Source organism: Coffea arabica, chromosome 3e (assembly GCF_036785885.1).
Source record: "Coffea arabica cultivar ET-39 chromosome 3e, Coffea Arabica ET-39 HiFi, whole genome shotgun sequence".
NCBI lineage: Eukaryota > Viridiplantae > Streptophyta > Magnoliopsida > Gentianales > Rubiaceae > Coffea > Coffea arabica.
In genome coordinates this window covers 13,715,743-13,731,697 of record NC_092315.1, presented here as the reverse complement: position 1 = coordinate 13,731,697, position 15,955 = coordinate 13,715,743, and the positions used below count along the sequence as shown (strand labels likewise).

Here is a 15,955-nt window from a genome sequence, read left to right as displayed (position 1 = left end):
AGTGAGAGTTTTTTTAGGTGATTGGAAAATATGTTCGCAGAAAACGAAGAGATTTTTTTAGTAGAAAATCCCTTTCCAAGCAAGGCCACTATTTCTTGAAGTTCTCTCCTTGCAACTGTGGTCACATATGTCTACCGCAATATGCTTACAGGTTCCTTGCTGTTCCTAAAAACTTATATGATCAATGCATAGTGCCACTAATCATTTGCAAATGAAGAAGAGAATTCAACACTTTCTTCTAGAGTTCAACATATCTTAGCACTATCTTCTTGCTTCACAGTCAGTGACAAAAGTTAAACGAGTTTTTTCTTCTCTAAAAGTAGTTTGTTGATATTTGAGTACAAAGTTCCTTGTAGCAATTCAGATGGTAATTGTCTTTGGAATAAGGACTTCATTGAATATTGCTAAGTAACCAAGTACATTCCAAATAAAGGGCACAACAACAAACAATTAAATCAAGATCCAAGGAAAAACTAAAAGCAGTATGGTGCATGGAGCACAAGCCCTCCAAATTTCCTTCAGATGCGATCATGTACATCTCTTTATTATTGCCTTAAAATTGCTTGATTGAAGCCAAAAAGAAACTGATAATCCAGTTGGTGAAATCACTGGGATTACACGTCCAACTGATCATCTCTACTTCTGAGCATAAGCAATAAAAAAACACACTATTTCTAGGTGCTTCAAATGCTTGTACAGATAACCTGGAAACATAAAAAAAAAAAAAACAGATCAGTTCTCCTCTTACCCTTTTTTGTGATACAAAAGAGTCCAGACGTGAGAGTATGTAGAACAGAATACTTGATAAGAAGAATATAACTATTGTAAAGAAAAACGGGGTGAACAAAGAACCAAGAGATTAGAAAAGTTGGAAAAGGAGTTAGGCGCATATATTAGTTATGCCTCAAACAAAGAGAGTAATATTCAAAACAAGGTTCTGGTTTGCTTGAACAGATGGAAAAACAATATAGATACGTGTGTGCCGCAAGCATCAATATCTTTGAACCTGGACCATTGGATATGCATAACAGGCTTTCTGCTAAATTTAGAACCTTCACCCATTAACAAACTGACTAAATTTAAGCATAATAGCAGTAAATTAAAAAAACCAACCATTCTGTTAAAGTTCAGTGAACTAGTGCTGACATCTTTAAGAACTACTGGAGTACAGTAATATAAGAGCTAATCCACTTTGCTCGCTAGACACAGCAGAAATCGAAGCAAGTTTGAAAATGAATGAGAAATTGCTAAACTTGATCCATTTTCCAAATGTGAAATAGTACGAGAACAACTAAAGTATTCAAGTTAGTGCTTAAACTGTACACAAGAAAGCAAGTAAATAATTTGAAAAATTTTAGTGAACAATGCGATCCTGTTTTCCTCATGCATAGCTCCACAACAATGTGATCCATTCATGCAGAACGGACTTTGGAAAAGAAGGCACTGAGGAAAGGTAAAATGATAGAATTCTAGACGGCATGAATTCAAACTTTTCATTTTTAAATTCCTGACAGGGAGCTGTTTCATTTTGTAGTGCAGAGTTAAGGAAGGGTTCTTACCAAACGCAAGGACAGACATAGTATTGATACAAGAATTATTCAGCCCTTCAGTGGTCTAGCCTGCATAATTATGAGAACAAAGTAAGAGATCAGTGTGTCAAAATAAGAATTACTTGAGATACTTGTACACAAGTTAAGCTACAGAGGTAGGAATAGCTTACTTTTTTTGATTTATATAGATTCTCTCAATGTTAGAGATCTTGTGGAACTCGGAATCTGTCGTGCTTCTTCTTGTACATCTTTCGCCCAACAGTGGGCAGTCATCAATTGTGAGATCAACCAAGTGCGTTAGGCACTGCATGACTTCCTTGGGGGGCAACTGTTGCAGTTTTTGGCAATTAAAGAACCCAATATACACAAGAGATCGAAAATATCTGAACCAATCGGGCAAAGCTTCTACCCCAAATCCATGTATATAGAGTTCTTTCATAGCTGTAAGATGCTGAAGCTGGTAAGGTATAGAGTTCCAGTGAAGCCATCCACACAACTCCACATAATAAAGGGACTGCAGTTGTTCTAGACCATGGAGACTAGCTTGAAATGCATCAAACTCTACTCCATCTGAAAATGGACCGTACCATAACTCCCTTAACTTAGTGAGACATCCAAGCCCCTTTGGCAAACTAGTTAGTCTTGGACACCTATATATAAATAAGGTCGTGAGGCATCCCAATTGCTGCAATTCTTCCACCGGGAAGGAGATGAGGTTGGCACATTGAGAGACTGCCAAGAATCCTAGATTCTTGCAGTAGCATAATATCTTACTTGGAACAACGGTCAATCCATCACAGTGTGAAATATTCAACCTTCTCAGACATGTGAAGGCTTCTACTTCTTCATGTATGCTAGGAAGTGATGTGAGATTAGGACACTGAGATATAATTAGATTCTCTAGAGACTGAAGGGAGTATAGGCCTTCTGGCAGCATGGTCAACTTCTCACAGTTGATGATCTCCAACTTTCTGAGACATGGGCTGCAGCAAGTCAAGTTTTCAGCAATATGCTCTAAACTGTGACAAGAGCTGATAGTCAAAGATGCTAGACTTCGATTATTGTACAACATCTGGTGGGGAATAGAAGTGAGCTCATGCACAAGTCTGATCTCAACATCTTTTAGAGTTGTGAGCATATTTCCGCAAATCCGTTCCAATAGTAAGCCACTTTCAATGCTTGACATACTTAATTGCTTGAGACGTGGAAAATGGCTTGGAGCAGAATTCAACTGGGGGCAACGGTTAATGGTCAGCTCCTTGAGATTTGGAAATACTGCAACTTGGAAATCTGCTGCGGTTACAGTTGACATGACTCTGGCTTCCATCCATTCCAGCAGGTTGGGCATGTCTTCTATGGTGAGACTTTTCAGTGCTGGATACAATGTTCTTCCATGATAATCATTGCCGCTACTATTAGATTCACTGTGATTATTAGTAAAATAGAATGAAGGCCCAATGTGTGTTACATTATCAAATCCATTCAATTCAAGATATTGGAGATTTGGCAGTTGTCCCAGTGATGGAATTTCTCTGCATCTTTTGCAGCCTAAGAATTTTATTTGGACAACATTATCAAATCCTAGTGAAGCTATTCTCCTTACCCAAGGTGGAAACTCATCCATGAAGTTCTTGATTGTAAGGATTTTCAAATTCGGATGAGGCTGTAGGCCTTCCAAGATATCCCCCCCAATATTGTTGTCAATTTCCCAATCATAGTTCCACTTCCACAGAAATTCCAATTCACGTATATTTCTCTTTCCAGATAGGTCTGCCCTCTTAGCTTCCTCCTTGCTGTTAACATGTTCAAGATTACGTATCTCTAGCTTACCCCCAAGATTCTTTAAACTTCCCAGCTCTTCAATTCCCCGACCCCTCTCTGGACACACATTAAAGAACTCTAATGTGCGAAGACTAGTTAGCTTTCCTATTTGAAGTGGCATCTTAACATTTTCATCCTTGTAATAATGGAGATGCCTCAAGCTAATCAAATTCCTCATTTTGTTAGGAAGCCTCTTAAGAGAATCGCACCCAGTGGTCCTTAAGGTTTGCAAATTGTAGAGCCTGCAAACGGAATCTGGCAAAACCTTTACTTTGGTATGTGATACATCAACTAACCTCAGATGTAACAGAACGCCAATTGAGATTGGCAGTGCTTCAATCCCTGCGCCATCTAGATTTAGAACATGCAGGCTTCTGAAAACCTGAAACGTTTTGTCATATGCTATACCTTTCAAGAACAAGGTACGCACATATTTTGCTTTCTCCTCAATGGTCTTTGATCTTTCTACCTTGCATGAATTTAGTGCAAGGTGATGAACTTGAGGTATATCATCCAAAGCTGTCTCGTCCATTCTTTTGGTTTCTGAACTTGAGACCTGACATAGAACTTCATGTACAAGGTCATGCATCTTACAACATGTTACATTGTTGTAAACATCCTTCTTCACATCCTGAAATAAAGAACTCTGCAACAATAAGTTAAAGAACTTATTCCCCATGTCCTCCATGTCAGTTCCCTTGTTTGGTTCAAGATAACCTTCTGCCATCCAAAGCTGCACTACTTGTTCTCTTTCAATTTCAGAGCCCTTGGCAAAAATTGAACAGTAGGCAAAACATTTTTTCAAAGACGGGGAGGGTAGTTGATTAAAACTCAAACCTAGTAGTTGCAAAGCCATGTTTTTTTCAAAAACTTCATTAGAAAAGCTTTCTTGAATGGAATGCCATTCCTCTACTCCCTTACCACGCAAAATACCCCCAACTAAGCTTGCTGCAAATGGTAAACCTTGACATTTCTGTGCTACCTTCTTTCCTATAGTTTCCATTTCTTTTGAAGGCACAACTCCATTAGCAAATGCTTTGACTTTCAAGATGGACCAGCAATCGTCATCTGACAATTTTTCCAAGGGAGGGCAAGGATGTGATGTTACAAGTGATGCTATTCGTTGGCTTCGAGTTGTCACGATGATCCAGTTTCCACTCATTGGGTTGATTCCTATCAAAGATGCCATGAAGTCGTCCCACAATGGAGGGAACTCATTCCATACATCATCAAGGACAAGCAAGTATCTTTTCACTTGCAATTCTCTTTTTACCATTTTTATCAAAGCATCTCTGCTTCGTACCTCATTTTCTTTTTGTGTTAATGACTCTAAAATAAGATGCAAAATTCTTGTAACATCAAAATTTTCCCCTACAAATACCCATATTCTACTATCAAAATGACTTTCAATTATGAGATCATTGTAAATTAACTGAGCCAATGTTGTCTTTCCAAGGCCGGCCATCCCCACGATGGCGTATGTGGAAAGTACTTCATTGGTTGGCCTGGTCACTACCCTCACCACTTCTCGTGCTTCATTTTGCCTTACCCTAACTTTTCCATCAATTGTGGAGTCAGTTTCTATTCTACTTGAAGGAACTCTAGATACTGAAGGAGAGGTGTCTGCACTACCTAGCCTGTTGAGGCCAAATTTATTTGCCTCATCATTTATCAGATTCATGTTCATATTGATGTTTTTGACCTTTCGACCCATTTTCAAACGAAATATGATGGGATTTGACAATGAGAAGAAGTAGCGTACCTTTCCCATTAGTTGATTTCGTACCTCGATCTGATGTCGAAGATTCGCATAGCTGAGTTCATCCAACGCATTATCAGCATCATAAGCTATTTCTTCTAACTTCTTCAGCCAATGTTTTGTTGTTTCTTTTTCGGGTTGCTGTCTCTCAGAATCAAGTAAGAGAGATTGTATTATGGGGATTGATCTTCTCAACCTTTGCAGGTCGTCATTGAAGCCTGACAATAAGCTGATGTTTTCATTTGCAACTGAAGCTACCTTGTGAATTATGAAATCCACAGATGCACTCAGCAAAACCTCCGCCATTATTATCTTTGGCTGGCTTATCTAAGAGAGAGAGAGGGAGTGAGCTTGGACAATGGTTTGACTAGTTAAGTGATGGCTGATATGCTTGTTGATTTGTTAAAGATAACAACCAACTCCTTAAATAGAGCTAAGAAGGTTACTATTACTGTCATTTTTCCTGTAAAACTTCTTCCTTGTAGGGAAGTTGATGCCAGCCACTCAAATGTTTTGCTGTCCCGGTTGAACAGGAACCAGAAGAATATGGACTTATTCTTCTTGCAGAATAATGCTTCAAAAAAAATAATCGAGCAGACTAGAAGAACATGAAAGGAGACAACTGGTAGGAATATATAGGAAAATCAGTAGTATTAAAGATTCTTTTTACTACTGAGATCAAATAATATTTTTTTGTTGTTGAGGACCGTTTTTGGTCCATAGGATGACTGAACAAGGATTTCATTACTACATATACGTGCCTACGTGCTACATCTGATTGAAATAAAGGTCATTAGTAGCACAGGTTGCAGGAATTATTGCAGAAAATAATAAAAGCCAGCAGAGCTTATATAGACAGAGCACTGGGATTCCACAGACCAATGACTTGGTATAAATGACATGGCCCATAGAAGTATGCTGCTGCAATGCATGAGCTCTATAGCATGTTATCTATTATAACACAGAACTTGCAGCACCTAAAACTAGCTGTACAAGGGGGACTCATTTGTACTTTGTTGTATGCAGTATGAATCATTATACTGATAAAGATCACCATGCATACATCTAATTTACACACAGAAATGGTGTAATGAACATGTTTTTTCAATGATAGTATGGTGATACCCTACACTTCAGAATATTGTACCAACAAGCTTTTTTTTTCAGTCACAAGAAATTTTGTTACATGCATCCACAAAGAGCCAGCCTTGATCATGATTTCCAAAGTTTTCATCTTAGTAGAAAACAGACAAGGAGATGGTAATATCATGAGTGCAAAAAGAAGAAAAAGCGGTCCCAAGTAAAATACCCAAACAGGCTTCCGGGTAAACTAGTCTCCACTAAGGGTTCTTTAATAGTAAATTATAGATAGAGCTGTTAAACAAATCGAACTGTTCGATGGTTCGGTTCGTTTCGACTCGTTCGTGTTCGTGAAAGGTTCGTTCGAAACCTTAAACGAATCGAGTTCGAACGAATTTTTTTGTTCGATTAATAATCGAGCGAACACAGATGTGATGTTCGTGAGTTTTAACGAACGTTCATGAACATTGACATAATTGCCATTTGACAAATTTTAGGATTAATTTTATGGCTCGACTTTTATATGTGGAGGGCAAATTGCTTTGTTTTATTTATTGTTTTTATGTTAATGCTAGTTATATAGTTAATGACTAATATAATTTAGTCACTTAGTGCTTTAATTGTTTTTGAGGATGATTAATGATTTGTATGGCATATTTAAGGTTTAAAATAATTTGTATTCGAGCTTTTCGAGCATGTTCGCGAACGGCTCGTTTATGTTAAACGAGTCGAACGCGAACTCGAATTCGAACATGAACTTTGCTTAACGAGTCAAACACGAACACAGGTTTGAAATTCGAAAGTTAACGAATGAACACGAACGTTGTTCGAATTGCTTAACGAACAGAGCCCAAATATGAGATACTTGGTTCGATTTGCCTCGTTTACAGCTCTAATTATAGATGTAGATAGGCATTTGATTTTCCATTTTTAGATTGGTGTAGTGTTACAGATTGTTTTCGCACCATCTATCTTCAATAAATGATTCATAATATATAGTCCAGAATGTAGTATAAATAAGTTATTTTAGTGACGTGCCTCTCTTTCCTATTCTGTATTCTTTTCCCCTCTTTTGCACATTCCACATGTTCATGGCAAATGGCATCTAAACGTTTTAAGAAAAGTCATCTAGATGCCACTAACTGTGTAAAATTCTGTTGGAATTTGTTCTTTCTCGTTTGAACGTAATTATCTTGAAGCAACTAAAGTTTGCTTTTGGGGATACATGAATTGCCAAAAGGAGAGAATAAGCAATTGAAACCAGTAATTAAAGGACAACAAAAAAGAAGCTTTCCTGATTATGCTTATGTACAGAAATTCCATTTTAAATATGACAGCCTGGTAACAAATCATTATCATGATCATTATCATAATCATCACTACTATTATGGTGAGTCTTGGTCCTTTGGAGTATAAGCACAATATTGTCTTAGTTTTTGTACTTTCTATTATGCCCTCCTTCTTTTGTTATGTAATTTATTGTATTTCATTTATGGTGGCAATTATCAATATAAGACCACATTCCATTATATTTGTATTATAATGGTAATTCATATGAAAAACTTCCTAACCAAAACTATTTAACTATCCATGGTCGCTCAATAATATTAATACTATTGAAATAGATTTATAATTACAAGTACTAAGAAAATACACATCAAAATAAAAGAATAAAAACTAAAATGAAATTAAAAGAAAAGAAAAAAAATAAAAACTACAAACAAGAGTGAAAGAAAAGAATAAAGAGGATAAACTCATCACCTCTACTAATAAAATTTTAATTCCTCTTTAAAAATCAACAACAAACTAGGAATAATTATTGTGGAATATTTACATCCCATAATTAACAAACATAACACTAAAAAGAATACAGAAAGTTCGTATTCAAAGAATTCATATATACTTAATTTTGTTTTGAACAATTTTGACTAACAAATTCAACTCATATAACATGTGAAATTGGCATAGTAAAGCATGTGAACAACATTAATACAAAAACTTCAGTTTTACTTGGCATGGAAACTCAAGTTGCTCAAAATTTTTTTTTGGAAAACTAGTCCTACATTCGAGTTATAAATAATCAACTTATTATAATTATACTAATATAATTTTTTAAGAAAAAGTGCAAGAAGTAATAAGAATTTATTGAAATTATGTCAAAATATTTTTGTCAAATCTCATTTTTTTAATTGTTAAAATTAAATGATTTAATCAGAACTTCCTCCATTGATGTTAATTCAACCAAGACATATCTAAACTCTAACTAGTAAATGATTTCGTCAGGAAGATAAGAGATAAATGCACAACATACAAAGTGTAACCTAGAATTATAAAAATAAAACAACCCAATTTATTGTTATTGTAATTTGTCAGTGTTGTGATGTAATAACCAAGGAGTAGTGCATGGTTATTAACCGAGGAGCAGTGTTTGTATTTTGTAGAATAGATAGAAACACAGTTAACGGAAAGCAACTTTTCGGACGAAAGAAAAAAATCAACAGAAGGAAGATGAGCATATATGGTATTCTTGTGTTTCTATTGGAGGAAATTAATATGAATTTTACCGGGAAAGTTGCTACATTCTTATGTTTATTGAATATTATACGTCATATTCTTCGGATTTTACTTGCGAATTTAGTATTTGCTGTTAAATTCTCGGGAAGGTTACTCATTAAATGCTCCGAGTCTCTTGTACATTTTTTTTTTTTTTTGTACAGGTATGCGGAACCTGTTTGTTCCAATCTTGTGCAAATCGTTGGTGAAGCTTCAATATCTTATATTCAAATAAAAATATTAACTTTGATGTATTAGCCTTTTGTTTAAGGAATTTAGAATTTGGAAAAGTTGTCTCAGATTGTGATTGTTGATTAAAAGAATCAAATTTCATTATATTTCTTTTCAATGCTATTTGAAATTTTATTTCTATTTGCCATACTTTATGAAGTATTTTCTTGATCATGAAATTAAAAAAATTCTGCTCTACTTTTTCCCCTCCCCTTCAAGTAAACTATAGGTTCTTAGTAAGAACTCTTCAAGACAATGTTTGCATATTTTTTCTCCCATTATTTTTTGGTAATTGGATTACTATCTAGAGTATAGTAATTGAAATATATGACATGGTACAAGGATAGAAAAAAGTAATGCATTGTCTATGCACTATCAGTGTAGCAGATTTTGAAGCATCTCAACATACCCCAAATCTTCCCCTTCCTAATTCCTATCTTCTCGTTCACTTTGTAGTCTCTGTTCAATGCCTTGCTTATTAGTGTTTTTCTCTTTTATTTTTTTTAACTGTGTATTGTCCCTTTTGTTTTTCTTTCTTTTTTTTCGTACTTAGGCTTCAATTTTAAAAAAGTTTGTAATAAAAGTAATGCAACATCATAGATTCAAAGATTATCTTATAGACATTTAAATAAGTTTAATTTTTACCTTAAAACACAAATTAATTACACCTTTGTAACCCGTATATTGAGTTGTGTAATTGTTTTCTTCGGTTGTGTAATAATTTGGACTGGTTGAGAGACTTGGAAATCGGGTGTAATTATATAGCTGTCTTATATAACTTTATTGCTTATTGGTATAACACAACTGCCATATCAATATATAATTCTTTTTCAATTTTTTGTCCTTCAGTCCCTTGACACTATATTAGTTAAGTTACAGATCTCTTCTTGAGAGAGGGTGATGGGATTTCAAGAAAGACTTTCCCTATCCCAACCTCAATTCCTCCCGCCTCAATTAGATTCCCCCCTGAGAGCTACAAGTGTATACTGACCAACTACTTTAGGCCACTAGGGAGAGTTTTAAAACTCTCTTTGAGTGTAGGTCAAGATATTGAATCTCTTGACATGCATTCTAATCCAGAATTTCCTGAAAATTTCACTAACATGTGCAAAAGGCACCCGTCTGGTCCGGTGGCGGTTCAATTCCTCCGGATTTTCCATTAATTCTCTTGGATCCACCCCTTCCTCTTAATGTAGAGTAGGAGTAGGTGCAAAATAGCATTTATCATGTTCGGCAAAAAAAAAAAAGAGAGAGCTACAAGTGTATATTGGATTTAGCCGAATATGAGTCTCGGATTGCCAATGTGCCGCATTAGTTCACAGAAAATAGGTACTAGTGTTAAGATTCCAGTCTTTAAGTTTATCTTCTCAAACAAGTACATTGATTTTGTTTTGTCCTATCCTTCTTGATATTTTTTGGCAACCTCGACAGTGATGTTCTTGTTACAAAGTTTATGAGGCATTGGGGTAGTCGTCCTAGTATTACAACAATATTTGCGATTATCTAATCTCTCCCTATCTTTTGTCTTAAGCTTTGTCCAAAAGCATATACCATAAATAAACTTTTAAATTTCCCAACGATTTTTCAGGAACATGTTTGGCACTATCATGTGGAGCTAGCATCTGAAATCGTTTGCCACCCTCAAAACTCAGTCCACAACATGGTTCTACAAGATGCCAGAATCCCAGTTTGTATGACTTAGGTAAATATTTCATGTTTGTATGACTTCTAAAAGTCCATTGTTTTGAAAATTGTTACAGCCACAGCCTTTTGGCTATAAGCATAGGTGGAGACACTAAATCGTGTGCAGGATTATCAATGTTTAGGGTTAGGGATTTGTAATGGTTGGGGATTGGGGGATTGGTTGACTCAGCTAAGGAACTGAAGTATAGAAGGAGATGGAGAGAAGGGTTGAGAGAAAAAGGGGAGAAGCAGACTGAATAGAAAGAAGCGGGAAAGTTGTATTCTCAATGATCAAATATTGCTTAACGCTTTACATTAGCATTGGCCTATTAATAGAAAGCTTCCTCACTAACTAATCAATAACCAACTTCTGCAAGTGGTAGCTGTTATAACAATTTCCGCAAGGTAGTATTTGGCTAACAGAATTTGGTTAACTATTTGGTCTTATTTCCTACGGAATCTTTACATTTGCCTCCCCTAAAAACAATCCTAGTCTCTAGGATTGAAATCAGGAAATTGACTCCTGATGACTGACAGGTCTTCCCATGTTGCATCCTCCTTCTGTAAGTCCTTCCATTGCACCAGAATCTGTTCCACTTTGTGTCCACCCCTATCAGTCCATCTGCGATCCAGTATAGAGGAAGGGATGATAGCAAAAGAGCCCTCCTCACTTGGCTGAGGTAGTATTGTGCTCGCTGGAGCACCCTTTGTGGATGGTTTTAAAAGCGAAACATGAAATACAGGGTGAATTGTAGCTCCGGGAGGCAGCTTGAGTTTATAGGCTACTGCTCCAACCTTTTTTTCAATTTGATAGGGTCCATAATACTTAGCTGCCAGCTTCAAATTCTTTCGAACAGCCACAGTGGTTTGTCTATAAGGCTGTAGCTTCAGGTAAACCCAATCCCCTTCGGCAAATGCCCTGTCGGTCCTGTGCCTGTCTGCAAATTGTTTCATACGGTTCTGAGCATGCAGCAGATTTTCCTTCAATAGGGAATTCCAATTCACTCTCTCAGATAACCAGTCTTCCACAGCAGCTACTTGGGTGTTGTCTGGTTGTAGGCAGAGCTGTGTTGGTTTATAACCATAGAGTGCTTGGAAGGGTGTCATCTGTAAACTAGAATGGAAATTGGTGTTGTACCACCACTCAGCTGCAGGCAAACATCTCTTCCAGTGGCCAGACTGTTGTAAACACATAGCCCTCAAGTAAGTTTCCAGACATCGATTTACTCGCTCAGTCTGTCCATCAGATTGGGGATGATATGAGGATGAGAAACTAAGGGTAGTTCCTACCTGATGAAAAAGCTCCTGCCAGAACAAACTGGTGAAAACCTTGTCCCTATCAGAAACAATATCCACTGGCAATCCATGCAGTTTATAGATCTGTTCGAAGAACACTAGTGCGACACTCTTTGCTGTGAAATGAGACCCCATGGATATGAAATGTGCATATTTGGTAAACCTATCCACCACCACCATGATGACCTCATGTCCCAAGGATTTTGGCAAGCCTTCGATGAAATCCATTGAGATATGTTGCCAAGCTTGTTCTGGTATTGTGAGAGGCTGTAGTAAGCCTGGGTAACTAACTTGCTCATTTTTGCTTCTCTTGCAAATGTCACAAGCCTGAACATATGCTTCTACTTCCTTTTTCATCCCTGGCCAAAAGAAATAACTCTTCAACCTTTGGTATGTTCCTTGATTGCCCGAGTGACCTCCAATTGCAGAATCATGCATACAACTAACAAGTTGCTTCCTAAGATCAGTGGTAACTCCAATGTATACCCGCCCCTTGTACCTGATAATCCCCTGAAGGTAGGAGTAATCAGGTGTACTAGAGCCTTCGATTGCGAGAGCTGTTAATATTTCTTTGATCTTGTCATCTCCCGAGTAACTCTCTGATACCTTGGACAGCCATAGAGGTTTGATTGCAGATATAGAGTGAATTTCCTTGTCACCTTCCTGCTTGCTTCTTCCTGTAGTACCTCCTTGCCTTCTAGAAAGAGCATCTGCGACTATATTATCCTTACCTTTCTTGTATTGGATTTCATAGTCCAATCCCATCAATTTAGCAAGTCATTTCTGCTGTAGGGAAGTAGTGATCTTTTGTTCCAGCAAATATTTCAGACTTTCATGGTCGGTTCTGATGATGAAATGAGATCCCAATAAGTAATGCCTCCATTTTCCCACAGCAGTGATTAGAGATAGCAATTCTTTTTCATAAATGGATAGTGACTGATTTTTTGTTCCTAAAACTTGACTCATAAATGCTAGTGGTCTCCCTTGCTGCATCAGGACTGCCCCCATGGCTGTTTGACTTGCATCCGTTTCTAGTACAAAGGGCAAGGAGAAGTTGGGTAAAGCCAGTACAGGAGCCTGTGTCATAGCCACCTTGAGCTGCTCAAAAGCTGATGTAGCTGCCTCATTCCAGACGAAACTATCCTTTTTAAGCAACTCAGTTAGGGGCTTTGCTATTTTTCCATAGCCCTTAACAAACCTCCTGTAGTAACCAGTCAATCCAAGGAATCCTCTAAGAGCCTTAATGTTACCAGGAACTGGCCAGGACAACATTGCCTCTACTTTTGTAGGATCAGCAGAAACACCCTCAGCCGTAACTACATGTCCCAAATACTCAATTTTATCTTGACCAAAAGAACATTTAGACATCTTAGCATATAAGAAATGGGTTCTCAAGGTTTTAAGGACAAGGGATAGGTGTTTAAGATGGCTATTCAGGTCTGGACTATAAACAAGGATATCATCAAAAAATACAAGCACAAATTTTCTGATGAAAGGTTCGAATATGGAATTCATTAAGGCCTGAAATGTTGCAGGAGCATTGGTGAGGCCAAAAGGCATCACTAGGTATTCATAAAGGCCAGAGTGAGTTCTAAAAGCTGTTTTAGGAACATCAGAGGGAGTCATACGAATTTGATGGTAACCTGACCGTAAATCTAGTTTAGAAAATATCCTTGCATTGTGTAGTTCATCAAGCAGGTCATCGATGATAGGAATGGGAAATTTATCTTTGATGGTAAGGTTGTTGAGCTGCCTATAGTCAATGCACAACCTCCAGCTTCCATCTTTTTTTTTTGACTAGGAGAGCTGGAGATGCAAAGGGGCTGTGGCTGGGTTGTATGATACCAGATTGCAGCAGGTCTTTGACCTGCCTTTCTATTTCTGATTTCTGCATGTGAGGATATCTGTAGGGATTAATTTTGAAGGGTTTGGCATCAGGCATGAGGGTTATTTGGTGGTCTAGTTCTCTGACAGGGGGTAAAGACGTAGGTTCCGTAAAAATGTCCTGGTATTGGTCAAGCAATTGAGTAATAGATTTGGGTACAGGAGTTACCTGACTGTGCTGTACTCTGATCATGCAAGAGTGCTGCAAAGAAGTCCTGATTTTGTTCCTGATATACTTTTGTGCTGCTGTCCCCTGCCTCATCCTCACCTTGGCCGTGTGTGCATCCCCTTGCAGCAACACAGTTTCACCTTCCTTATCAAAGGATAATGTCAGCTCCTTAAAGTCAAAAGTCATTGGACTGTAATGTTTCATCCAATCTACCCCGAGGATTAAATCATACGGCTCTAAGTCTAACACATATACATTCTGAGTGAAGTTGTGACCCTGCATATCCCATTTCATATTTGGAATCCACTGATTGCACGTTAACTTCTTTCCATCAGCTATCCTTACCTTGAAAGGCTTATGATTCTGCACACAATCAGGATGTAGTTGAGCAATGGCTGGTTTAATAAAACAGTTGGTACTCCCCCCATCTAACAGAAAGGATAAATCATGCCCCTTAAAGTGTCCTAGCATCTTAATGGTATTGGAAGACATGTGTCCTGAGACAGAGTGTAGTGAGAAAGCTACATCTCTGCCCGACTTGTTCCCTTGATACTCAATAATTTCTCCTTCTTCTTCGTCGACTTCAGTGTCCAGCAATCCTTCTTCATCTGCGAGCACTAAATGTATACCTCTATTCTTACAAATATGTCCAGGGGAAAATCTTTCCCCACATCTGAAGCAGAGGTTGTGATCCTTCCTATACTGAAATTCTGTAGGAGAGATTCTCTTATAGCCTTCAGGAGAATCCTTCTTAATATTGTTTTCAAACACCTGAGCTGCAGGTTTCTTGTGGCTCAGATCATTAAGGTGAGTTTGTCTGCTACCAGAGGAAATTGGTGGAGATACCTTCACTGGTGTTTTATTCTGCTTTAAGATGATACTCAAATACTGCTCTTGCCACCTAGCCTTTTCGAATGCTGCCTGCAAAGTCTGAGGCATGTGCATCTTCACAGCAGCCTTGATCTCCTCCTTTAGCCCACTCAAAAAACTAGAAACATAATAGGACTCAGAAAGGAGAGGGAGCTTCACCATGACGGCAGCTCTTAATTCTTCAAATTTTTCCTGATATGCCAGCAATGATGAATCCTGGTACAACTTGTTGAACTCCTCAACCACGTCATCTCCTCCTATATCCCCGAATCGTCTGCAAAGTTCTGAGGCAAACTCTTCCCACTGCACTACTCCTCGATCCTTCTTAAAGCTTTGATACCATAGGTCAGCCTTGCCTTCCAGATGCAGTTCAGCTACATCCAATTGCTGACCCTCTGGAATCTGGTATAGTTGAAAAAACTTCGCACATTTCCGGGTCCATTCGCGAGGATTGGAGCCTCCAAAGCTGGGGAATTCCAATTTGGGAACTCCGATTGCGAAACGACTCTTCTCTCCCAACAAGGGATTGCTTCCTTCTGGACCTTTCCTAAGTGTTTGATGAAGTTGGCGCTCAGATGAATTAGGAGATTGGCCTAGAATTCCTTTTTCTCCCTGCAGGTTCCGCATGAAGCTATTGAACTGAGCACTCATCGTGACCATGAAATTCTTCATTTCTTCCTTTAGTTCAACATTGTTTGCTTCCACCAGAGCCTTCATATCCACGTAGTTAGATTCCATCTTTTCTTCCAAGGCTTGGCGTTCGATTGTACTGGATTCGAGGATAGCTTGGATTTTCGCATCTTGCTTCTTTAGCGATTCCTCAAATCCCTTCATTCTGGTGCCTTCCGCCATTGTTGCTTAAATTGGAGCTTGCAATTCCGAGGAACGCAAGCTCTGATACCAAGTGTAATGGTTGGGGATTGGGGGATTGGTTGACTCAGCTAAGGAACTGAAGTATAGAAGGAGATGGAGAGAAGGGTTGAGAGAAAAAGGGGAGAAGCAGACTGAATAGAAAGAAGCGGGAAAGTTGTATTCTCAATGATCAAATATTGCTTAACG

At 38.0% G+C, this 15,955-nt stretch overlaps 2 protein-coding genes across 2 annotated transcripts; both read right to left on the bottom strand.

Moving 5' to 3' along the window:
• Positions 1-371: 371 nt before the first annotated feature.
• On the bottom strand, positions 372-5,827 carry LOC113736517 (putative disease resistance protein RGA3). Its single transcript, XM_027263536.2, has 3 exons — positions 1,721-5,827; positions 1,560-1,619; positions 372-704 (listed from the first exon to the last, which is right to left on the bottom strand). The coding sequence occupies exons 1-2, from the start codon at positions 5,434-5,436 to the stop codon at positions 1,607-1,609; spliced, it is 3,729 nt and encodes a 1,242-aa protein (XP_027119337.2). The 5' UTR covers positions 5,437-5,827; the 3' UTR covers positions 372-704; positions 1,560-1,606.
• Positions 5,828-13,732: 7,905 nt separating this feature from the next.
• On the bottom strand, positions 13,733-15,748 carry LOC140038396 (uncharacterized). Its single transcript, XM_072083737.1, has one exon. The coding sequence runs from the start codon at positions 15,746-15,748 to the stop codon at positions 13,733-13,735; it is 2,016 nt and encodes a 671-aa protein (XP_071939838.1).
• Between the last annotated feature and the right edge of the window lie 207 nt (positions 15,749-15,955).

What these genes read in the sequence shown, in the direction of transcription:
- LOC113736517 (XM_027263536.2), bottom strand. Translation starts at nt 5,436, where the DNA reads ATGGCGGAGGTTTTGCTGAGTGCATCTGTGGATTTCATAATTCACAAG.
- LOC140038396 (XM_072083737.1), bottom strand. Translation starts at nt 15,748, where the DNA reads ATGGCGGAAGGCACCAGAATGAAGGGATTTGAGGAATCGCTAAAGAAG.